The sequence below is a fragment of the Hyperolius riggenbachi genome, chromosome 4, assembly GCF_040937935.1.
Source record: "Hyperolius riggenbachi isolate aHypRig1 chromosome 4, aHypRig1.pri, whole genome shotgun sequence".
In the NCBI taxonomy this organism is placed as follows: domain Eukaryota; kingdom Metazoa; phylum Chordata; class Amphibia; order Anura; family Hyperoliidae; genus Hyperolius; species Hyperolius riggenbachi.
Window position 1 is genome coordinate 156422586 of NC_090649.1, and position 26732 is coordinate 156449317.

The window sequence follows — 26732 nt, forward strand, 5'->3', positions numbered from 1 at the left end:
AAATAACATCTATGCTGTAAGAATAAAGCCTGATGTGTAGCTGTGTCACTAATAGAGATGGTCAATGAGATGGAAATAATTCTGCACTGATGCTGATTTATGCAAATGTATGCACTCCCATTGCTGATGAAATCAAATCATTTGATATGTTATTAAAATTTGGTTTGGTGACTACAAATTAAAGGGTAACTGAGACGGATGAAAAGTAAAGTTTTATACATACCTGGGGCTTCCTCCAGCCCCCTTCAGGCTAATCAGTCCCTCGCTGTCCTCCATCACCCGGATCTTCTGCTAGGAGTCCTGGTAATTCAGCCAGTCAGCGCTGTCCAGCCGCATGCCGCTCCCACAGCCAGGAACATTCTGCACCTGCGCAATAGTGCTGCACAGGTGTAGTATGCTCCTGGCGGCGGAGTGTGTGCATGCGCACTACGCCCGACTGGCTCAAGTACCTGGACTCATAGCAGAAGATCCAGGTGGTGGAGGAGGACAACGAGGGACTGATTAGTCTGAAGGGGGATGGAGGAAGCCCCAGGTATGTATAAAACTTTAATTTCATCTGTCTCAGGTTTACTTTGTTACACAGTAGTACTATACTCTACATATGCACTCCCCACAGAGCTGGCGGGAATCCACTGAGAATGCTGTGCACATTGAACACAGAGGTGTTGTCTGTTTACAATCTCCTCATTCCCCTGCAGAGTACCTGCACATCATTCTTACATGTACCCACACTTACAGGTAGAAATGGAAGGTCCGCAACGATATCTCTTGAAAATGCTCAAAATCTTTATTTGGGACGTGTCCTCATATCAGTAAAAGCACAGCTGACATGTTTCGGGCCAGATATTGCCCTTAATCATTAATTAAGGGCAATATCTGGCCCGAAACATGTCAGCTGTGCTTTTACTGATATGAGGACACGTCCCAAATAAAGATTTTGAGCATTTTCAAGAGATATCGTTGCGGACCTTCCATTTCTACCTGCTACTTTGTTTGGATCGAGCAATCCAGGATCCAGCACCGTCTCTACCAGCCTGCAGTGTAGCGGTGTACCTTCTCTATTGTATCATCTTCTACCCACACTTACATTGCCTAGGGCCTGATAGATGTTCTTTGTTCCGGTTTGTACCTTTTACAAGTACTCTTACCAAGGACTAGTTTTAGTCTAAAGGGAATAAATATAGTAGTCTACATATCCTTCTCACTTCAGTTGTCTTGTAAAATTCCTAAGCGTTGGCAGTTAAGAGACGAATTTCATGTTACATACTTTTAATCAATAAAATTGTAATATGCAAATTAGAGGAGTCGGAGTCGAGGAGTCGGAGTCGGTGGAATCCTAAACTGAGGAGTCGGTGGATTTTTGGACCGACTCCACAGCCCTGGTAAAAAGATTTCCTTGTTGTTGGCTGTTCTGGAAGAAAACAAGCCCTTAGGGCTTGTTCACACTATAAGCAGTTGCGTAAAAGCGCCCGTGCAATGATTCCCTATGAGAGTGTTCACATATGAGTGGTTCAATTCCGATACGCTTCCAACAGCCCTGCCTGTATAATTTCCTGACGTTTTGGCTCAATGGATGGTAAAGGGAAATTGCTAAGCACTTGAAAAAGTGCACTGAATATCGATTTCCCGAGCACTTTTAAGAATAAATACATTGTATTTATTCTTTTACGAGTCAAAGTTCACTTCCTGACTAACGTCAGGAAGTGAAAATCTCAAACGCTCATCAAAAGCACTCACACAAAATAGCCCAACGCTCAGAAAACCCCAGAATCGCTTGAAACAAAATTGTGCAAAACAAAAAAAAAAAAAAAGGAGGTCAGCGCTTGCAATTTATAAGGTGAATAAGGCCTTACTGCACTATGCCACTAGTCCAAAAAAAATCACTTTAGCTGGACTGGTCTATTATAGAACTGATGATAGATATTTGAATGCACCCAATGAATTATAACAGTCTACTTTGTCAAAAAACAAACAAAAAATAAACCCTCCTAAAAATGTATATTGCACCTCTTACAATGCGTTTCAAAGAGACACTCAACTCACATTCTGAACAGACAGCACAAAACCAATGTTAACTTGTTAAATGTGTGAAACCTGAAAAAGGAGTTGTAAATGGTGCAATATTAAAGTGTATTTTTTGCCAAACTAGGCTGTTAAATCTCTTCCGGATTTCAGTGTCTACTTACTTGCACTCAATGTCACTTAAATACAGTAAAATCCCCTTATCGTAAACTTCAAGGGACCTGGCCAAGTAGTAGTAGTAGTACTATATCAGAAGTTTGCTATATCATAATTGGAGATATTGCATATTCATACCAGTGCATTTTCAGGACCAGTGGAATGAGGATATTATATCCATAGGTTTACAATATCTGAGTTTCCTATAACTAGATTCTACTGTATTTTATATTTTGGGTGCCTCCAACTATCTGACTTATAAAAGAATAGCCCACAACCCAAGATTTGCAAGAGGTCATTGTGCAACTCTTGAGCGATTCCACAAATTACGTATTGACGTTCTCACACATATTAAGCAGAACTGCAAGCTACACCAGAGCACTATGTATACAAAAAGGATACTTTAAAGGGAACCTAAACTGAGAAGGATATGGATTTTTCCTTTTAAAATAATACCAGTTGCTTGACTCTCCTGCTGATCCTGTGTCTCTAATACTTTTAGCCAAAGCCCCTGAACAAGCATGCAGAACAGGTGCTCTGTCTGAAGTCAGACTGGATTAGCTGCATGCTTGTTTCAGGTGTTTGATTCAGCCACTACTACAGCCAAAGAGATCTGCAGGACTGGCAAGTAACGGGTATTGTTTAAAAGGAAATATCCATATCCCTCTCACTTAAGGTTCCCTTTAAAGAGACTCTGTAACAAAATTGTCAGCCTTATTTCTTCTATCCTATAAGTTCCTATACCTGTTCTAATGTGGTCTGGATTACTGCAGCCTTTTCTAGTTGCACAGTCTCTGTAATATATCTAATTTTCTTTTCTTTGTCAAGCTTTGGCGACCCAGAGAGGAATGCACTGCCTCTGCTGTGTTCGGGCTGGTGCACACCATAGCAGTTCTGGAGCGTTTTTAAAAACGCTAGCTGTTTGAAAACTGCTTGGGTAATGTATTTCAATGGGCTGATGCACACCTGAGCAGTTCGTTTTTTCCACAAACGCAAACTCGGGGACTGCAGCATTTTTTAGATTTCTGAGGCATTTCTGCCTCAATGTTAAAGTATAGGAAAGTGGAAAAACGCTCTGAAAAAACGCTAGATCAGAGCGGTTTTCCAGGCGTTTTTTGTTACAGAAGCTGTTCAGTAACAGCTTTACTGTAACAATATATGAAATCTGCTAAACAAAAACGCTCCAAAAATTCTAGGCATGTTTAAAACACCTCTCTAAACATGCCTAGAACTGCTCTGAAAATCTTCAAAAAACCTCTAGCGTTTTGGGGATCTACTAGAGGTTTTTGGTGTGCACTGGCCCATAGGGAGAAGTTATGCATGCCCCTCCAGGCTCTGTGTGTGTGCTTTGTTAATCCCTCACAGACAGGCCTCTACTCTCAATTTCAGCTTGTCTGAGGGGGGAGGGAGCTGCCCAAGTTGAGAAACATGAGAATCCCTGACTGGAGTGCAGAAAATTCACTATGTAATAAAAACTTGTAGTATACTGTAACATGATATACTGTATACATACACATACATCACTTCCTGGTTAGCGGCCATGTTTTTTGTTTGTAAACACTGCCTAAAGCTGGAAATTAAAAGCCAGGATCACGGCGGGGAGCGCCGGAAACGGCAAAGAGGGATCCAGGAGATTACAGTGACTCGAGTGGTATGTTTTTTATTGTACAAATCAGACGTTACAGATTCTCTTTAATAGAGGTTGTCTAATCTGGTAACTGTAACCTAACAACCCATACTGCACATCCACAAAGCAAACTTTTATATTCATGGGTTTTTAAACTGAGTAAAAGTTTCTGTAGGTATTTTTCAAATTTGAACTTTGCTGTCCTTGAACTATTCTCATGACCATTCTACTCTATTTTTCATGTTATAGCAAAATGAATCATGCTAATTCTACTTAACTTCTGCAATCCACAAAGGGGCAATTACTGTAGAGTATAATCTTGTTATAGTAAACTACAAAGAACCAGGAAAAGTGGTTTACTATATAAGTTGACTATACAGTATTATAAATTGTCCTAGAAATAGCCCAGCATGCCCTGGTACAGTCTCTTCTAGAAAGGACCAACTCTGTCCTCCCATTGGAGGACCAGTACAAACACTTGCACATTTGATGGACTAGAAGTTTAAGTATACACCTTAGGGCTGCTATAACCATGCTGGACAAATTGCTGGTACAATATCCAGGGCACCTTAAAAATGGCAGCGTCACTGAATAGAGGTAGCCAAATGCTTCCTGTGAAAGGCGGCGATACCTCCGCGGGTGGGACTTGCATCATGTGTCTTGCAAAAATGCATGCTCACCCTTCAGCCAATCATGAAGCCTCTTAAAAATGCATCAAATCATGATAAGCCACTCGCATCTGTAATGCGAGTTACTCCGACACCTACGCACGCTGAATGTAGCACTCTCCGCTCTCCTTAGCTTTGCAGCAAGACGGCCTGCTCTGATCTGCACTACAAGTAAAAGTAGCCTCTACTGCGCTCTACACACTGTCTGGAGCATCATCACTAACAAGGTAAGAGATACCTGGGAGCGCATACAATCCCGTGGGAGGACTGTGATGATACTTTTATCTGTGATTGTAAAGTGGAAGTGGTAACACTGCATCCTCTTGTTCACATTATTCCTCATTTTCCCTAGGCTGCTTATTATATATTATATCCTGCGCTGGGGCCAATCTTTTTGTCTTACAAATGTTATCAGGCATCAGTCACTTGCAACCAGCTTAAGCGGTTTAATTATTTCCGCCAGGAGGCAGCGCAGCAGTTTTTTTTGTTTTTTTTTAAATCATGTAGCGAGCCTAGGCTGACGTCATTGGGAGTCCCGGTCCACCCCTCGGCGCTGCCTGGCACTGATTGGCCAGGCAGCGCACGGGGTCTGGGGGGAGGGGGCACGCGGCACGACGGATAGCGGCGATCGAGCGCGGGGCGGCGGCGATCGGTGTGCTGACGCAGCTAGCAAAGTGCTAGCTGCGTCCAGCAAAAAAAAAAATTAAGTAAATCGGCCCAGCAATGCCTGAGAAAACCTCCTGCGCGGCTTACCCCGAACTACGTTTGGGGTTACCGCCAGGATGGTTAAAGAGAGCAGCCGACCATGGGTTTCACACTGACATATGACGCATGCACCGACCCACTGTTTACTATATCCAGAGTAAGCATCATGTCGGGGCCAAAAAAACATGTTTACTATAACAGAAGTTTACTATACTAGGCGTTGCTCCCATTGACTTATAATGGAGATTGCCCAGGACCTGGAGAGGTAGTTTACTATACCCAAATCCTTACTATACCAGAGTTTATTATAACAAGATTATACTGTGTATGATATGTGACAAGACATAAGTCACCAATAATGAAATTAGCCAGACAAGTAGCAACTAAAGTTTATGTAATGTTTCTCCCACATGGTAACTATACCTCCTGTAATAGAGCATTGCAGACTAGCTGCAGCTTGTCAGGTGTGATATCCACTGGCACATCAAAGGAGGATCCCAGTAACTCTCCATTTTCATTTTTAAACTGAATTAGGAGCCTTCCCACGTCTTCCTTCATTGCTGCAAGACAAATGAAATAGCATGTTAACTGCAGTCAATGCCTTCATATTTGTAGATGACCAACTATTCTGTCGTGCATTTTATGGAAATGACTATCTAATCAGCCACTGCTTTCTGAGGTAAAAAGATTACACCCATTCCAGTGACTGATCAGACATGTGAACTGAAATTCAACAGGCACTTTCTCTTGCTCCAGTGTTCTCCCCAGGCTCTTTTATCCAGGTTTATCCACTCGGCTAGTTTTGGTGAGCACCCGGCTGTCATTGGCTCACCGCCTCCTCTGCTGTAAGCAGAGATGTGCAGAAAAATACCTGTCCTGCATTTTCTCATCTCACCCGGCTACTTTTTCATGCCACTCGGCTGGAAAAAAATCTGGGGAGAACACTGTGCTCTATTAGCCTTTAGATTGTAAGCCCCTGGCAGGGCCCTCCTCCCTAGTGTTTCCAGCTTGATTATGCAATCTTACTGTCTGTCACCTCTTGTGGACTAGAACAGTCTATTTTGACCAAAGAAATGGAACTACTGTTATCAAAGACATTTGCAGGATGTGTTTTGTTGTGAGCTCCTTGTATGTCAACCCATTTATCTATTGTGCAGCGCTGCGTAAGATGTTAGCACTTTCTAAATACAGTAAATCAAGCATGAACTCCTTGAGGCCAAACAGGAATTGCACAGGACTAGTTAAAATCAGAAGGTTAATTATTGACATCTGTCAGTCTCATTTACCAATCAGCTGTTAGGTAATTAATCTTTAGGGTGCCCATACATTACGCCGAAGCAGGTTATTTCGGCGCACAGTGTTGAGCACAGTAATAGCAGCAATGCTATGCTGCGTGCCCCAGGTAACGGTAATTCAGGGCTCTGGCAGTTGCCAGACTCCGAATTACATTTCCCTTTGAGTTGCAAAAACTTGAAGGGGGGATAGTATTTACCGCCACTTCAGAGTTTAGCGGCTGCAGGGAGAGCCACCATTAGGCTTGCCCTGCGCCAAGATGACATGCACTCATGTTACTCGATATTTGCGGAAAGATTGACCTTCCTATTCTATAATTGTATTGAGTCGTCAGAAAGTCGATGCTACAACATGACCAATCAAGCTTTCAATCAATTTCTGGTGGTAATGGCAGAAATTCTCAGCTGCCAGGCCTTGATTGGGTGTACAGCGGTAACTGAGTTCGTTATCACTATGACCAATAGACCGCCGGCTGGTGTAACCCCAAGTGTATGTGTCCCTTCCTCTGCCCAGTGTTTAAGGCTCACCTGTTCAACTGCAAGACTCCTGGCTTCTTCTGGAGTCCAGTGTCACACACTGGCACTACATGCACCGAGTAACGTGGTAGAGGTGCTCGCGGCGACGCTGGACATTAGAGGAGGATAGGAGTCATGCCGGTGGACAACTGAGCCTTTTGGCATATGGGGAGGTGACACTAGGACAATTCCCAATAAATCTAATGCTTGCTGAAATCTATTGGAAATCTGCAATAGAGCCCTCTCTAATCAGATTCGATCAGAGTGAGATCTATCTAATGGTTGATCTGGTGGCACATTGAGTGAGGATTAGTGAACTTTAGTTTCCAAATCTGAATAGCAGTGTTTAAGGATTCCGATTCTACCCACATTAAACCTGGGTCCTATGGAACACACACACACACACACACACACACACACACACACACACACACACACACACACACACACACACAGAAACACACATGGCTAAATTAAATAATTTATCCTATGTCTATTGTTCAGCGAGTCATGTATCGCTCCTTGGAGCTACAGCGCTTATCAAGCTGCCCATCCTATTGTATCTTCAACGCCCTATACCAGGGCTGTGCTTGCTTTATATGCAAATATATTCAGCACCACAGAAAACATTAGCACTGTATCAATCTGTATGAACAATAATGTACTGGTTAAGGGCTCTGCCTCTGACACAGGAGATCAGGGTTTAAATCTCGGCTCTGCCTGTTTAGTAAGCCAGCACCTATTCAGTAGGAGACCTTAGGCAAGTCTCCCTAACACTGCTACTGCCTATAAAGCGTGTCCTAGTGGCTGCAGCTCTGGCACTTTGAGTCCGCCAGGAGAAAAGCACGATATAAATGTTATTTGTCTTGTCCTAATATCACAATCTAGTCCTTTTCCACTGCAAATTGAAATCATGATCCTGATTTACAAGGTATTAAAAATATCATTCTCTGTTTGTTGTGGTTCAATTTTTTGTGTGTGACAGTCATTTATACAGTGTGATTGCATGAAAATAAAGGTTGGGACTTCATGTGGCATGGTGAAATCGTGAGGAAACTGCATAGTACAATGCGATTTTCATGCACTTCCATAGACAAACTCAAATGCAGGAAAACTGCAACATGCATCTCTAACATTATAAAAGTGGTGATCGTTTTTTCAAAAGTGAACAACAGGGAAGTGGCAATCCTATTTATTTATTCAAGTATTTATATAGCACCGACATATGCAGCGCTGTACAGTTTATTGTCTTGTCACTAACTGTCCCTCAGAGGGGCTCACAATCTAATCCCTACCATAGTCATATATCTATGCATGTATCATGTACTGTATGTATCATAGTCTAGGGCCAATTTAGGGGAAACCAATTAACTTATCTGTATGTTTTTGGGGTGTGGAAGGAAACCAGAGTGCCCAGAGAAAACCCACGCAGACAAGGGGAGAACATACACACTCCTTGCTAACCACTACGCCACCGTGCTGCCCTATTTATAAACATTCACCTATGTTATCATAGGATCAAATGGAAATCTTTTAGTTATACCCTTCATCAGCTTGAAAGTCGATCGGTGTAAAATAAATCAATATTTGTTACCTTGTGACAAGTTAGCAACAATTTATAGTAGAAAGAAGAGGAGCAACCTCCCCAGTCACTGAGCTAAACCTATCATTACAGTAACAGGACACAACCAACGTACATTCACAGTTTTACAACACAGCGCTGTAACATGTTATCCCCGCATACAGCCGCCCGCCAGCTCAGCTGCCTTCGTACACGCCACGGCCACATACCTAAATCCAGATTGCTCTGCAATGTGCTGCGGCCACACGAGTTTACAGGAGACATGTGGGAGATGACGTCAGCAAGCAGCGCAAGAAAAACACCATAGAGCGGCGACTGCAGCAAGAGCGCCGGGGAAGGAACAACAGCGCCACTACTAGACTCTCGCCACGTACGCCGCTGCCTGCTCTGCTCTCTGCTCACAGCTTGCATGTAGCGGGCAATGGCGAGCTCGTCGCCTCTCAGTGTGTTTCATCTCGTCCTAATGTCACATTTGTTCATTGTCTGCTTCATTTAGAGGAATTCTGAGTGATGTGCAATGCAGCAATGAAAAGTTTTCCCTGGAATATCGTGCTGCTTTATTATTATTTTGTTATTGTTATAAAGTACTCAGCAACTTCACCTCTAGGATTTCCTCTTGTGGTGCACCAAATTTATATTGAATCTTTTTATAGTAAACCCTGATAAATTTTGGTCCTGGCCAAGCACCATTATAAGTAAATGAGCAGTGGCGTAGCTAAGGAGCTGTGGGCCCCGATGCAAGTTTTACAGTGGGGCCCTCCAAGCACTCTATACATAACAATTGATACAGCCCACCAAAACCTGCCAACTACAACCAGTGTCAGAGGTGCAAGAAGGGGATGGGGTACAGTTTGTTAGTGATCACTACTATTCAATGTATCTATAGAAGTGATTATTACCAGCACAGGACCAATAAACAGCTAATACTGTAGTTGAGGGAGGGCCTTTGGGGCCCAAGGGCCCCGATGCGGTGGCTACCTCTGCACCCCCTATTGCTACGCCCCTGTAAATGAGAGTAACTTTTAGTACAGTAAACTAATAAAAGAACTTCTGACATAGTAAACCTGTTTTTTTGCCCCATGGTATTCTGTATCTAGTTAAAGTGGAAATTGGGTGGGTGGGTGCATGCATCATACATCAGTCGATACCCATGATCCCATGGTTGGTGCAGCCACTTATAGCCTGCTTGCTATCTGCACACCACTTTGGGCCTGCGTAGATTACATCAAAAGCACCAGCAGGTGAGACCTATACTTCCTGATTACCATGGCCGGTGTAATGAAGAATATTGCAACTTGAATGGACTTAATGAATGCATGTGCGCCTTCTTTCACATTCCCCCGGGCGGGTGGGGGGGAATTAGTTGCCCACCAGGGGGGTTCTTTATTCCCTCCAGGGGGATTATTAGTTGCCCAGTAGAGGAGGGTTCTGTGTGAGAATAGGGTTAGGTTGGGTTGCATTTCCTGATACAAATACATTGGAATCAATAGTTAGGTTGCACTCTCTAATAGCTATATGTATAAATTATTGCAACCAGTTAAATATAAAATATTATAAAGTTGCAAACATTTTCACCACACCAGTTCTGTCATGAAGCAAGGTGAAACACTTGCATCAGGTGCAGAGATTAGGGGGGCAGCATTTTTTACTGTGAGCGAGATGAAGAGGTCATCATTGGGGAAAAGCAGCTTGTTGTGCTGTGTAAGGAGTCTGACAGTGAGTGAGGTGGGGGAGGCAGGAGAGCAGCAGTGTTCCATTTAAGTTAAATGAATCAGAGTAAATTGTCGAATGCTGTGCGATCATTCCAAATCGGGCAGGCAGGAGCGGACGAGCGAGTGGGAGGGGGGGAGGGGTGGTGCATCCTCACAAGTTTGCCTCAGGCAGCAAAAAGTCTAGGACCAGCCCTGCTGAATACTGAGGGAATTGCTTGTCTCCTATGACTTGTTTGTCATCCAGGCTGCACAGAAATGTGGACAGACAAGCACACTATAAGAACGTAACCTGCATTAATTGGTGAGACCTATGCTTCCTGTGCAAGCTGTTGTGCGATTATTGCTTGCAAGTCCCTGCATATTGAGCACTACGCATTTTGAACTAGCTTAGATGGTATCTGTGTTTACTTGCTGAAGGATTGAATGTGCTTGAGTATGACAATTTCTGATATAATAAACCTCTAATATGGTAAACTACTTTGCCTGGTCCCTTGGAGTTTACTATAAAGGGACTCTACTGCATTATAGAACACAGTGGAGGGGGGATTGTAAATGACAAACTTTCTGTAGGGGGTCAGGGGAAAATGAGTTGAACTTACCCGGGGCTTCTAATGGTCCCCCGCAGACATCCTGTGCCTGCGCAGCCACTCACCGATGCTCCGGCCCCGACTCCGGTTCACTTCTGGAATTTCAGACTTTAAAGTCTGAAAAGCACTGCGCCTGCGTTGCCGTGTCTTCGCTCCCGCTGATATCACCAGGAGCATACTGCGCAGGCCCAGACCATACTGGGCTTGTGCTATATACTCCTGGTGACATCAGCAGGAGCGAGGACACGGCAACGCAGGTGCAGTGGTTTTCAGACTTTAAAGTTTGAAATTCCAGAAGGGAACCGGAGGCGGGGCCGGAGCATCGGTGAGTGGCTGCGCAGGCACAGGATGTCTGTGGGGGACCATTAGAAGCCCCGGGTAAGTTCAACTCCTTTTTCCCCCGACCCCCGTACAGTATTCCTTTAAGAAATACAAACTAGTATGGCATAGGAGGAGAGGGCTATGAGCAATTGTGCATACAGTGAGATTTTCAACATTGTAAATCTGACTTTACAATACTTTTCAAATATTACTGTGTGTAGTATTGAGGTACATACACATGCACCATCAGCGTTGCCCTTTGTTATTGAGCTCAGCTCAATACTGTGGGCAGCACAGTATGAAACTAGGGCTGCACAGATACATTCCTCAAATATACTAGTACTGTTGCTATGGGGAGTGCAGGAGGGACGACAGGGTGGTTTATGGCAGGTGTGGGAAGGAGGGTAACAATACCACTATGGATTGGAAGGGGGGGGGGGGGGGGTCGAAGGCATCTATCTGATACCACTACATGATGTTATACTACATACTGCTCATGTATCTATACTCCCCATTGTTGTATATTTTGGATGTTGTACATGTGAAATATGTTGCTGCACTATAAAGAAAAACCATAATAATACAGCCCCATGTTTTGTCATGCAAGGCGGCACCTTCGTTGACACACTACTTCAACCTAAATTGTAATTTCACACTTTAGTATGTCCTGTGCAGTTCATTCCTGGTTCCTTAAACAAGAAACTTGTGGGGCTTATATTTTTGATGTCTCATGGTACTTGAATGCACAAGCTGGCCCCCTCTAGGTGGCACAGTAGTGACTGTCCCATCGCAGTGAAAGTTGAAGGATTTTTTAGACCGTACTTTTTGTAATATCTGTACAAAAATCAAGATATTGCTCGGCACTCTGCTGGGTGCAATGGTCGGATACACTTCCACCACACAGCAAAGAAATCTATTCTCTCATCTGTCTTTACCCTTCCTGGACAAGCAGCAGCTCCAAGTGGGATGTGCTCACAGCATAAGACAGAAGAAACAGGAATGCTGTATAACAACAATCTCCTCCACTGCTGTCACGGACGGTTGCGGGGCCGCAGGCGCGTCCTGTAACCGCCCGTGAAGAAAAAGCGATCGCACTCGATTCCCTGCATCGATTGCGCTTCAAATCGATACAATCTGGGTTGAGTGTGTAGGGGGAGCTGAAGTCCTTTTCTTAGCAGAGAGAGCACCATCCTAAAGGCTGGATGGCTCTTTTGATATGCTAATGAGCCTGGGCCCAGAGAGTCCCTGGCTTCAAGCTGTGCGGATGGCCCATCCATCAGGTATAAGGTGACACCTCGCTGATCTCATGTAGATGTTAATTAACCAAGGGGTGATCAGGATGCCTAGGTGCAGCCAGGCAGGCTACAAATCTCCGGGAGGTCTTGACACCTTGCTCACTGGTAAAGATCAAAGGGAAGTCAGCTGTTAGCAGCTAGAACACATCCTGAATAAACCTGAGTCTCATAGCACAATCCATAACTTCCCAGATCTGTCATATTTCTGGGGTTCCTGAGATGGCAGCTTCGCCAAACGTGGGGGAAGTGTAGCATGAGCCCCGGTGCTGGTTCTGAGGAAGTTTCAGAACATTCTGAGGTAAGGACTGCCAGTTAGGCAGTTTGAAAATGCCCTGATGATACCACAGGGGTCCCACCCCTCATGTCTGGTATCAGGGCGCTGGGTAAATCGAGACAGACCTGAAAATGTTAATAAATCTGCCCTGACCTGTACGGTTCTGTGAGATAGAGCCCATATATGGGTAGATATGATTTCTAGCCCCCAGGACAAGGGGAGGGCTCATCTCATCTTCTAAGGGGGTGTATGGCTCCCCGCCCTCACTCCCTCCTACTGAAGCAGGGGCATAAGAATGGCAGAGGACCCAAACTCAGTGTCCTCCACACTGAAACATCTTGAACTCATCAGATGCCAGCTTGAGGATATGCTGGCATCCACCTGGTCTGAACTCTGAACTCAAATTGAAACCCAGAACTCTGTTTTCCCACAAAAAGGACATCTTTCCAGGAACTAAGTATTTTTCTCCCTTCTTTTATTTTTTATACTGGCTATTACTGTCTTAATAATTGTGTTTTTAATAATTGTCTGTATATATTAATTATTTATATTGCGTGAATAAACGACTTTCTCCAAGTCATTCACTGTCCGCTACCCTGCTTATCAGCACACACACAGAACTGATCCCGGGTCTCTGAAGATACGCTACTGTTTGTTTGTTGTTGGCTAGACAGAATACCGTGTGTTTAACCGTTTTATTCGCAGGACTAGTCAGTCAGTTAGTGGGCTCCACGGTCCCATGGTAACCGCGGTGGTGGCAGTTTACTCTGAACCAGTAGGTGACGTTGTAATTACCCGTGTCTCACAGGCTCCCTTCTGAGTTGTCTGCGGCTAATTCTTAACGGTTCCTGCGCATTGACTGCGACCAGAGTTCGCACGATCTGTGCGCTGGCACCGTTTAGAAGGCTAAGTGCGGTCAGCCACTAGGGCTCCTGTGACAACTGCTTTTATTGCTCAGATGCAGTATACATCGTAAGCGTGTGATACATGATGCTTATGCAAAGTGTACATCCAGCGCTATACATGTGGAAAGAGGTGGGTATCTGGGAAAACAGGCGGGCACAACAGCCGTTTCACACCTGAAAGGTGCTTGGTCATGTGCTTATCTGGGCGGGGGGGGGGGGATGTTGACAGAAGCATCCAAGATAAACTAATTAGCTCTGCCCATCATGCCGCCCACTAGCCCTTTCATTTGGAAGGGAGTGACTTTAGAGCAGGGGTCTCAAACTCAATTTACCTGGGGCCCGCAGGAGGCAAAGTCAGGATGAGGCTGGGCCGCATAAGGAATTTCACAATCGCAGCGCATCGCCGCCTCTGCCCGCCCCTCTCACTCTTCCTTCACAGAGAGGGGCGGGCAGAGGCGGCGATGCGCCGCGATTGACGTCAGGAGGGGCAGAGCTGAAACTAAAAGCTCTGCCCCTTCCAGGAAATGCCTGCGGATTGCCCCCCCCCCGGGCGATTTGGATCGTTTAGCGGCGGGGATGCGGCGGATTACTTGGGAGCACTGAAGCGAACTATAAGGAAGCTTTTGCCGGCGAGGGCCACAAAATATTGTATCGAGGGCCGCAAATGGCCCGCGAGTTTGAGACCCCTGCTTTAGAGCATACGCATTAGTCAATATGTTACCGATACAGTAGTGAGCCATAAACATAGGTCATCCGTGCAATGTGGAAAAGAAACAAAACTATGACAAATGTTTGTGCATATACTGTACAAAACTGTGATAAAATACAACTATCTTGTATACCTATCTTATATGCGGTTGTGCCCGTCTGTTTTCCCTGATACCCACCTCTTTCCACCTGCATAGCGCTGGATGTACACTTTGTACAAGTGTCATGTATTACGCTGTTATGATGTATACTGCATCTGAGCAATAAAAGCAGCAGAGATGATAGTGCCCGGCCTGCACCTCTTGTTAGACTTTTTGTAATATACTTGGGAAATGTCTTTTTGGCGTAGTAGGTGGTTTCGGCATTCAGCACTGAAGCTGGGAGCCACTGTAGCAGTAATGCTATATAATGCATGGGGTGCATAAGGGTAATATGTGGTTTCCTGCGAACACTGGACCCCGAATTACTTCTCCCTCCGAGTTTCTATGACTTGGAGAGGGAATAGTAGCTAACGCCGCCGGAATTTTGAGCGGCAACAGGGTGAGCTGTCATTCATTCGTCTCATCCTGTGCCCCACTCACCGTCAGCGTACCTATACGTACACTCTTTTTGGCAATCTGTGTGTGTATTTGTGTTATAGTATTATGCCAAGAATTGGAGGCCAATATGCAATAAACTTTTTCTTCTGAGTTTTCTACTAGGTGATATTTTCGCAGCTTGTCAATAAAATGCCCTTTAAACCACCAGCAAGCAAGCACATACTCAGAATAATTTTTAAGGTACTTTTTTACCTAGTGTTTGGTACTTCTTCAGTTGCAAAGTGCTGAAAAGTTATTTTAAAAAGAAGTTGAAAAATTATGTCCTGACCTAGGAGAAAACTCAGAAGAAAAAGTTAATTTCACATGGACTGGTGTATTACACTGGGCTCTGCATCTTTGTTGTTAATCTTTTTTATGGGAAATTAATAAATGCATGATTTTTTATAATTGTATTGCTTTTTTGAATCTGTCTAACCCCTTTAAAGTCCCAAAACAAAATACCTTTTTAGTGACCTTTTTATGTATTTGTAATTTAACAGGGGTGTTGGGAAATTAATTACAACTTAAAGAGAATCTGTACTCTAAAATTCTTACAATAAAAAGCATACCATTCTATTCATTATGGTCTCCTGTGCCCCTCTGTGTGGTTTCTGTCACTCTCTGCTGCAAACCTGGCTTGTAATTGCCAGTTTTAGGCAGTGTTTACAAGCAAAAGACATGGCTGCTAACCAGAGTGTGATAGGCTGAGAGGAGAGCTTGGAGAGGGTGTGTAAAGCTTCTGCCTATCACGAGCAGTGCTGCACATTCCACACATTCCAGCCTGAGCCCGACAGAGCCGACAGAGGAAAGAAAATAAGATTTATTACAGAGACAGTGCAACTAGAAAAGGCTGCAGTATGCCAGAGCACATTAGAACAGGTATAGGAACTTATAGGATAGAAGAAATAAGGCTCAAAATTTTGTTACAGATTCTCTTTAACCTTCTGCAGCCCCAGGACCGCCTAACGCCAATTGGCGTGAAGTCCTGGGGCTCTATTTTGCATGAGATCGCACGCATGGTGCGCGCGCATCTCATGCACGGAGGGCGGAGCTCCGCCCCGCCTTCAGTCTCCGAGCGGCTATTGCCGCTCGGGAGACTGTTAGACGGCGATCACGCCGTCTATTTACTTGGTGCAGCGCTGCGATGAGCAGCAGCGCTGCACTGGGGACAGCCGTGTGACACGGCTGTCCCCATGGGGACAAGAGAGCGATCGGCTCTCATAGGCAGAAGCCTATGACAGCCGATCGCCATAATTGGCTGGCTGTGGGGAGGGAGGGAGGGAGGGAATACATTTAAAGAAACAGGGGTTTTTAGAAAAAAAAAAACAATAATATTTATTTAAAGAAAAATAAACATGGGGGGAGCGATCAGATCCCACCAACAGAGAGCTCTGTTGGTGGGGAGAAAAGGGGGGGGGGGAAATCACTTGTGTGCTGAGTTGTGCGGCCCTGCAGCTTGGCCTTAAAGCTGCAGTGGCCAATTTTGCTAAAAATGGCCTGGTCACTAGGGGGGTTTAGCCCTGCAGTCCTCAAGTGGTTAAAGGAAGTCTTAAAGGAAACCTGAGATGAAGCAGGAGAAAAACAATATACATACCTTGGGCTTCCTCCAGCCCCCTCCAGGCTTATCAATCCCTTGCCATCCTCTGCCGCCTTCTGCATCTTCCGCAATCGGCCCCGTTAAGTAGTCCAGTCTTGGGCATACTGCTCATTCACAGCCTGGCCGTGTGAGCACCTCCATTGCGCTTCAGTAGCCGGGAGTGTTCTGTGCCTGCGCAATTCTACTGCACAGTAATGATTATAGTGGCAAAGGGAACGTTCAGTTTGTCTAATCTATGTAACCATATTGTTTTACTTCTCCCCTTAACTTCCAAACTAGTAACATTTTGTCTATTCAGATGTTTTGTTATTTTATTTCAGTCTTGTCTCTGCCATGACCATTCCATTGAGGCAGCCCACCACATTGTCAGTATTGACCTCATAGAATAATTTGAAGACCATAATGCCATACACATACTCGTTGGCCAGAGACATGGACATGGCTTTCTACCTACCTGTATGGGGCACTCTGAAGTCTCTTACTCAGGATATCTCCTCCAAACACCTGCTGTTTGCTGGTTTCTAAGATTAATACAGAATAATAATTCTTTTCTTTTCTCTCTTCTGTTTGTCCTCATGGGGTTGGACAGTAAATAAGCTAATTTGGATTCAGTATAACGTCTGTGCAGATTACCTCCAATCTATCTCTGCAGCCTATGATAAGTTACTCCTTCCTGTTTTACATCCCTGACGTTAAAGTGTAGAGAAACCGAGAGCCCAATGTAGTGTAGTATGTTAAGCATAAATGAAGTAAAGGTTATCGTGAGAAAATATTACTCACAAACGTGGGTTACCACAAAGGCAACCACTGTATAGGCAGGTGAGGAGATTAGACCTGTCCTCACTCAGGGCTAAGAAGTCGCTCTCTGTAGATGCGAAAGGGGGTAGATCACCCCTCCACCAGCGGTGGACACGGTATAGCAGTAGGAGAACAGAGGCGCCAGCAGGATAAAAGCGGTTAAAAACGTTAAAATTTGCTGGGAGGAAGTGGTGGACTTACCTCCATAAAGCAGACACGAAAGACTGTCTGAATAGCAGCAATCACATTTATTAAATAGTACCCCAAAAAAGTGCAACGTGTTTTGCAGGCCCAGCCCGCTTCATCAGGCAATAAACATGGGGACAAAACTGTAGACAAGAGACAGTACATTATGCTATAGTAAATTCTGCAGTTACAAATTTGTATATCAGTATATTGCACATCATAAAGCATACCATATGAAAAATTGCTTCGTGGAGATGGCATAAAAGAGTTGGGTGTACAAGTAAACTATAGGGGGTAGAGGCTATGGTGCTCGTGATAGTAATGGGCTATGGGGTGTTTTTTACACAGATTTGCAATGAGTGGTATTGGTAATGGAAAAGGGTATATGTCAGCAAGAGTAATGGGTAATAGAGCAGAGAACAGGGAGCCAGAAATACAGGGTAAAGTTTGCAAATAAAATAACATAAAGAACTCACCAGAATTTCGGAAATAGCAGGTGTAGCGCCTCCGTGAAGTGGTGAGGACGCTCAACTCCTTATATATACAGGTTCTTGCTAAAAGGGTCAATTAGATGTGTAGGAGGTGTTAGGTGGGCGGGGTTAGGGCGAGTGTGCGAGCAGCCAATGGGCTCTTGCCACCTGTGTTCATTGAGTTGGGTTTTTGGCAACGGTGGGCGGGGTTAGGGCGGGCTTGTGAGTAGGCAATGGGCTCTTGCCACCTGTGTTCAGTGTACACTGAACACAGGTGGCGAAACGCGTTGCACTTTTTTGGGGTACTATTTAATAAATGTGATTGCTGCTATTCAGACAGTCTTTCGTGTCTGCTTTATGGAGGTAAGTCCACCACTTCCTCCCAGAAAATTTTAAAGTTTTTATCCGCTTTTATCCTGCTGGCGCCTCTGTTCTCCTACTGCTATCCCTGACGTTGTTTTTGTGGATTTTTCATGCATATCCTCCTGCTTCCACAAACTGAAAATGAGTAAAAGAGAACTTGTTGTCTTTCCACCATCTTTTCATGCCCTCCCATTTATATTTACTGTCAATACAGATAGTACTCCGGTAACCTCAGCTCCCCAGTCTAGTTATCAAGGGGAATTTGACCCTGAGCCCAAGGACTTCTTACTGAATAGGTACTGACTCTAGCCAAGATTCAAACCTTGGTCTCCCACATCAGAGGCAGAGCCCTTAACTAGTACACTATCCAGCCACATACTTACTATGTTAGAGCCTGCTGTAAATATGATAACAATAAATCCTTCTATAAGAGGGGTCAAAATGTGAAAACTGGAATATAGGGTGTTAGCATTTGTGGATGACCTTCTGTTTTTCCTTTAACAACATCACCCAATTTGATTAAAACATGCAGTAGTTTGGTTTACTTTCAAATTCTAAAATCAATTTATCTAAAGTCAATGCCTTAACCTCTTGCGTACCAACGGTCTCTGGCCCCTTAAGAACCACAGACTGCTGGTACCAGAAAACGTCGCTTACTGACAAATTATCGCAAATATTCGCAGGCCACGATACTCTCCAATCGCCGCAGGCCCCTTTCTCTGCTGTTGCTATCACAGCAGAGCTCTGTCAGCCAGTCATGAGCCACTTTCATTGGCTCCTGACGCTGTCCATCAATGTAGGCTAATGTGATTGGCTCACAGTAATCACGCGGTCAGGAGCTAGCGAAAGCAGCTCCTGATCTGTTCACAGAGCTTTGTCGTCTTATAAACGGCAGGGCGAGTGAACCGTGGTGGGTGCAGAGTGGTGAGATTGGCGGTAGTGGTGGTGGGAGTGCGCAGGGTGGGATGAGAAATCTATGTCCTGTCAGAGCTATCTGGTCGAAAAGTGCTTTCAGCCTCTTCAGTCCAATATTAATATACTGTATTTATCTGGAGGGAAGAGGCCTGCCCATATTAAATGCACAATGTTAGCCTGTCCAAATCTATGGGGAGGCATGATCTTTCCTGTGTTTTACCTTTACTATCAAACCTCGATTGATGTTCATCTGGGTCCTGTAAAAGATGGATACAAGTGGAACAGGCCTTCTCAGCTACTCCCTTCAGTGGTCTTCAATGGATCACCAATGAACGTTTTTGAAGTCCTTTGTCCACCCTGTTGTTGCCGTCTCAGTGAGGACTTTTAATTGGTAACTGCAAACCATATATCCTCTGTTCTGTGCACTCTCACCCCAGTGCTTCTCAATCCTAAGTTCCCACCAGGTATGTCTGAATCATTTATACCTACTTTAAAGACCTTGCACTCAAAGTGAGAGACATATCCTGGAGCCAGTTATGCTCACTCGCAGAGGACACCTAGGCCCTATGCAATTCCCAAACTCACCACCGTTAAGCAATGGCGAGTTCTAAAATTAGACGATGGGGCTGTCACCTAATTCAGTTCTGATTATGACCCTGGTCGCCCAGCAAGTTATTTTTCCCTCTTGCAATTGCCGGTATCACAATCTGGGAATCAATGCAAACATATGAGCCAACTCAGAGCAGGTCAAAAGTCCTATCGCCTATATCTCACCAGCTTTTCTGGGCATCTAGGAGCCTGCTTTACCCCAGACCCCAGATGCCCATGTTTTAATTAGGTAAAGGAATACATTTCTGACTCCATACCTATTTTGTGTTAAAAGAAAAAACCTTTCTTACTGCCATCCGGTGAGACGACCTGACGCTCTGTTTACTGGCTGCCAGGACCACCCGTCTTGCTCTGCTGTCTGTCACCAACACACACCGCACCCCTCCTTCTCTATGTCAGCTCCCAGTCTTCACTGTTCCTACTCAGGGACAGTGATGGCACAAAATGGTCATAAGCGAACAGTTCATGGCGAACGTTCACAAAGTTCTCATTCTTCAGCATGTTAAAGTATGGGGCAAACACGAGCTTCACCATTGCGAAAACTATTTAAATAAATGAAACTGAAATGATTATATTTACTTGTGTATTAATGATACAGCAAAATATTTACACGTTGCAAAAGTAGGTCAATTGTGCTCATTCTATTTAGATTGAATCCCTTGTGCGGTAATAATGCAGCTAAAGCTTTGCAGTAACTGTTGATTAGTCCAGCACAGAGTAGCTCAGTCCTCCATACAGAACAGCTTCAGCTCTTGGATGTTGGTGGGTTCCCTCACGTGAAACACTTGCTTTAGGTTTTTCCACAGCATTTCAATTGGATTAATGTCAGGACTCCAGAACAGTCACTTAGTTTATCTTTAACCTTTCTTTGGTAAAATGCAACATAAAGAAGCATGCATTTTTTTTTTATTTTTTTTTACAAATTTGGAGTAATCAGTTTGTTCTAAAACAATCATCTGCCATTTTGCTGTTGGTAATCATGTGACGTGGCTTTAGTCAGTCAAGATAAGAATCAGATGTAATGTTTGCAGAAATCATCATTATTATTATTATGCAATAATCTGAATTGAGCGTTTTTTCTGTTTTTATTTTTTTGTTTCTGATTTTAAATTGCTTATATTTTGTTTTTAAAAGTGAGATTTCCCTTTAATTTCCAGGTGTACAAATTGCTTGTCTTATTAAGATCTCTATAAGCCACAACAGTGCACAGCATGTTATATATTAACATGAATTGCACTACTTAGTTAATATTTAAAACTGTGGTATACCACAAGCAGCAGCTACATAGCGTAATTTTAGGTTTCCCTGTAGTTAAAAGATGTGTTCAGAAACTGAGCTGAGAAGAGGGAAGAGAAGACTTTTGTTTGCCTGATTCCACATGAGAACTCCAGGGTAACTGAATAGTCTTTGCTTGGTTTGACAGACAATACTGTGAGCCAGCAGACTCATTCTCACATACCAGAGGTAGGGGCTTTCGGGGAGGGGGGCATTCAAACCCCTGTAATGGAAGGCACCAGCACTTCTACAGGCATTTCACAGGCTTACTCTCTTACTTTCGGACTAATGGATAGCGAGGATTCCTAAGTTCAAAGCAGCAGGAAAGAATGCTTTAAACAATGTAAGTATGAGGATTGTTGTGAACCTGCTATACTTGGAGCAGACGGAGGATGCACTGTTTCCTGCTTCTGTTTTATTAATATTGTTAGATGGTCGGTGCCACTGATCATGTTACAGTTCAGTGAAAGTATTTGACAGCTTCGCTAACCTGTTTGACTTTCATACGTCTTTACTGCTTATATTCTTGTTGTGTCTCCTCTCTTGTAGTTAGCAAGTTGTAATGGTTTTATCTGCTGCTAGTGAAATGGTAGGAAGCACAATGATCCAGTGTTTCCGCTTTAAAGTTTGGATCAGCTTGTGAATTTCAAGTAAGCCAAAGAAAAAAAAAGTCTCAGGTTCTTTCAGCTGGTTTATTGAAAAGAATTCAAGTCGTGGTCCCAAATTTCCCACAGTACAGAACAATTCTATGGGGCAAAGCTGCCCAAATGGCTTTTAATGGAGAAAAAGTGTTATGAACTTGTTTACGTTCTGTATATTAGATTATTATTATTGATTTATAAAGCGCCAGCATATTCCGTGACGCTGTACAAAGTAACAAAAATGTCTTCTTTATGTATGATTGTGTACATACATTTATTAGAACATTGCTTTAAATTATGCATAATACGTTTTGTAAAAAACTATTTGCTGTACAAGAGATTGTCCTGGGCCAATGCTTGCCAGAAATGATCAATTCAATGCAAATAATTCTAGCTTGTATAAAGATGTCATGCAAATTGTATGCAACTTAGAGTTAGGCCGATTAAATGCACCGTCAGTTGGTTTTGATTGGGTGAAGCGATTTGCATGAGTATGTATGTAAGCTGGAATTCTTATTGACCCTTTCTACACCTCACACCTAGCCAGGCTGAAACACTCCCCTCTTGTCACATGGGGAGGCAGGATGCAGGGCCGGCCCCTAAAGGTCAGGTTTTGGCGCCTAAACTGCCATTCATTTTGCCGCCTTTTTAAGAATTCAACAAACTGCGCCTGGGGCAAGATACCCGCTTGCCCCCCCCCCTAGATCCGTCCCTGGCAGGATTAGCTGTGATTGCTCTGGTAACTGATGCCACGCCTCTCTGCTGACTGACAGCCTATTAGGGCACCAGTCTGACTGGAAGCAGAAAGTGCATGATCAGGAAGCTGGAGACTGCTGAGGGTGAGATGGGACGCTTTAAATTCATGCTGGACCAACTTCCCTTTTATAATTGTCAAAAATTAAAATAAATGATGCACACAACATACAACATGTTTTATACATAATTCAAATAAAACAATTTGTTAAATGTATAAAAATGGACTTGGAATTTAAATGATGATGTGCTTCAATTCAGTACTATTAAAAAGTTGAATCTATCTATCTATCCTACCTAATTGTAAGGATTCCTCCTGTGGCGTGTTCTGTCCATTGCGGTGGAGCTGTGAACGGACAGTTCTGGCTTGTCAGCCTGCATTCGGTTGTGCATTCGCAATGAGTCACGTTGTCATTTGCAATTGCTCTGCAGTTCTGGGCAGCTCAGAATGCTGTCATCATTCCACCAATGGCTTACTACAGCTGAACTGCAGCCAGATAGCCCTGGATTTCCTGCATGCATGTTGTTGCATGGGACTGCATGCATTGGTACAGATAGTCTTTCAGCTAGCAAATGGTAACCAAGCCAGCTCAGGATTGAGTGATTACCATTCAGCTGTGTGGAGATTTGCATGCTTGCATTCATTGGCTGATGCCAGCATAAAAGTCTGCCTCCCCTTTTAGACCTCGCCCGTCATAGTTTCAGCTCTGTCTAAGCTGTTACTGGTGTTATAAACTGTTCTAATCACCTTGCTTCGACACCATCGTCTCACAGACTGTGAGATCACTTGACTCTCCACACCGCAAACAGGATATAGACTTTCTCAGGCTTCTTCAATGTTTACGTTATTTATTCAGGAAACAGGAATACAGATAGATACATTCATCTCCTGGCAAAGCAGACTTCCATGTTGCGTTACAGCTGCTTGAGTATCTTCCTACTGAAGATACCCAGGTCTTCTTGTGTCTACTCTATGTTACAGCTAGACTACCTATGTACAGCATACATTATATCAGATTACAGAAAGGAATAACATGCTTAGAGGTCCAAGTCGGCCTTGCGAGCTAGTGCAGAAGGAAGAAGCAGAATGCCCTCTCCATTGCTCGCACCCGGTTTAATACCGACTAGGAAAGAGTTAAATATGACATCATCTTCGCCATCCCCTATATCCGTCTATTGGTGGACCCACTTGTGGTGTCATCATACACACCTACTCGATTAATAATTAATAAGGCATTTGACCTACATGCAGGACCGTGGATGTTTAGTAAACATGGCCAATGTTTTCTGTTCCTGTGGTTGAGGTCAGAGTAGTCCGATGGCCTTCTCTTAGGAACATGTTCTCAGTATCTGCGTGTATCCTCTGCTACACGCAGACCCTGAGATGCCTCTGCCTGCATCACAAAACCTCTATTTATTTTAAAGGCATACACTGCGGACAAGCCTTTTACATAAAACTCAGGCCAAGTAACTGAGGCCTACTTAAATTATAACAATCCCCCCTAAAACGGCTTGACCCGCAGATCCCAGCGTCTGAACCTCCCAGTACCTGGTTTCTTTTCTTTTATGTTTCACTTCTCGATGTTCGTGCTCACCCAACTTCTCTGCTCTCGGCGATTACCCCTGGAAGAGAGAGAGCAAGACCTCTTGGTCTTCCTGTAACCAGGCTCTCTGGGGAGGCCCTACTTCTAAATCCCTCTATACCACATGCTCAGCATTTGCGTCACTTCCGTATCACTCACAAACTTGCATGACCACAGAAAAGTGAAACTCGTTTGGTTGTTACTCAAGGGAGCAGTGCCAGGTGCCTTCTAAAAGAACGCCTTTATACAATCAGCTCCATCACAGGTACTACTAAACCTATACCCGTAACCCTGTATATCCCTTAATTTGAAAATATCGGTTCAGGAGATTGTTTATGAGGCACCAATCTCTGGACCCGGTTAATTTGTTTTACGTAATTTTAACACGCAACCTCACCTGGATAATGATGCCTAACGTTGTCATCCCCATCCAGACGACCAGTGGGTGTAGAAAGAACTTTGGAACTGCAGAGGCCCAGTCCGAGTGTCCCTGGAACATCACCGGAACCTTTGTCCACCAGGTCAGACTGGAACTCACCTGCTCATTTTTGTGTTCTACCTCGTTAAGATCACCTGTATCATGGTGAAATCTTACCTCTAACTTAGTGTACTGTTTGTTTAACCTTTGTAACAAAATGTGGTCGTCTTGGATCAAAACCTGTTCCCCTTTGTCCCATGTCGTGTTCTCTTTCAGGACGGGAACTACCCGTGAAACTTTGAACTTTAGATTTTTCTTACCAACTTGAAACACAACGTCATCCAACCTGGATGACAGGATCCCTATGGGATCTCCACTCACCCAATATGTTCCCCTTGGAAACTCCCCCTTATCGGAACAATTATGAGAATATACCTTGAATGTATCATTAGAACTTATGTTAAAAAACCAAACCTTTCCTTCAGCCACCGGAACTATCGGTTGGGCTTCAGGGTGGATCTTTTGAATGGTAGCCTCGCATTCTGCGTTATTGAGCCTGCAGGCTTCTTCACTAAATTTGACTTGCCCCGGCCAACGCAGGTACTTCTGCAAGAATTGCCCGCATGAGGACAACTCTACTTGCTTCACCTCCCCGTCTAGCACCAAAAAAGGTTGACCTCTCAGGTCCTGGTGTAAGACCCGGGTTGAGGTGGGAACTAAGAAAGTGGCGGTGCCTAAAGGAATGTTGCACCGTTTCCATTTGTTCACCCAAACATCTCGAAGCTGCCATACAAAAGATCCTTCTACAGAAAAATTAATATACCTCCCCTTGTCCAATCTCTCGCTGACAAAATATGTCCCCAGCTGTCCTGATTGGACCTCTTCCCCTCTTATGTCCTGAGGCACACTATGTACCTGAGGTCGGGAAGATTGTACTCTCTGCAATCGTTCGATTAAGAGTACCTCTTCACTTACCCAACTATCATGAGGATAAGCTGTTGCATATGGACTGTGTAATATCGTCCCCTGTTGTGACCCGTGTGGTGTGAATGGGGTTCCCTGTGTGGGCTTTCCCTCCCCCGGGACCGCTCTCCCCACCCTCTTTGTCACCTGGAAATGTGGCTTGATCTCGATTTTTACTTCTTGTTTCGAGAACCACCCACCCTCGGCTTTCCAGCCTTTACGTGTGTAAAGTTGTTTCAGAGGCACTCTCTGTTGGTAGCTCCAGAGTGTGATGTTGTCCCCCGCGTCTCTCCGGCAGGAGAATTGACGCCTCCTACTCGTTCCTCTCCAATCTGGAACCATCTCACTCTGCATAACCAAGACAAGGTACCCCTGAATCACACACTCCACCTTTTGCACGTACCCATTGTACTGCAATGTACCTTTTAACAAACCTTTGGATCGGTGCGTCGATTCTGGGAGTGTGGTACTCAATAGCAGATTTATACTGCCATTCAATTCCCACTGCCCGCACACCTGACCCTTCAGACCTTTCACCCACATTGTGCCATGAAATTTGATTTCTCCTGGCCCAAGTGCTCTTTTCCTCCGTCCCTGCATGGTCCATCTGTACCAAGCGGAGGGAGGTGTGAAAGGATCAGTACCTTTGTCACCCAACATCAACATGTTTGGGCCTTGCATTCTCATTAACCCCTTATTATACATGAGAATGTCCTCTCTTCGTTCTCCTCGGACGAAATGGCAACCTAGGATCACCATCAGCACGGTACTCTTCATTATAAAAGCACCACCTTGGGAAAGAAAAACATTAGCAATTTGCACTATGCTTTGCTCAGTCAGTTTTTTTTAGACGTTTTCCGATCTCAGGAACCTCGGTTTTTAGTCTCTTTCCGATCTCAGGAATCTCGTGTTTTAGTCTCTTTCCAATTTCAGGAATCTCGTGTTTCTCCAAACTTAGATTGGCATCTGGAACCTTTCGCTTATCCGACTGACATCTCCATCTTTGCTGCCAGCACTGCAGCTGTCTCAATTCCATATTGCCAAACACCTGAAATCGAAATACAAACAAATCAATTCTTATTAATGATTTGGGATTCGCCCTGCGGCTTGTGCTCTTTACACTTTAAATTGATCAATATATACCGTAATTGATCTCGTTGCTTTATGGTTCTCATGAACTCTGTTTACTCTTATTGGTAGATTGGAGTTAAAC

At 44.2% G+C, this 26732-nt stretch overlaps 2 protein-coding genes across 3 annotated transcripts in view; one reads left to right on the forward strand and one right to left on the reverse strand.

Annotated features, from left to right (window-relative positions):
- Positions 1 to 8848, reverse strand: part of NLE1 (notchless homolog 1) — a 33620-nt gene extending 24772 nt beyond the window's left edge. The window contains exons 1-2 of the mRNA XM_068280842.1: positions 8778 to 8848; positions 5602 to 5738 (exon numbers count right to left, since the gene is read on the reverse strand). Coding sequence (XP_068136943.1) covers positions 5602 to 5738; positions 8778 to 8832 — 192 coding nt within the window. The 5' untranslated portion in view covers positions 8833 to 8848. The remainder of the gene's footprint in view (positions 1 to 5601; positions 5739 to 8777) is intronic.
- A 12507-nt stretch (positions 8849 to 21355) lies between these two features.
- Positions 21356 to 26732, forward strand: part of VEPH1 (ventricular zone expressed PH domain containing 1) — a 471495-nt gene continuing 466118 nt past the window's right edge. For both annotated transcript variants that reach the window (XR_011031377.1, XM_068280844.1), the window contains exon 1: positions 21356 to 21504. The gene's annotated coding sequence lies outside the window, so the exon portion shown is untranslated. The remainder of the gene's footprint in view (positions 21505 to 26732) is intronic.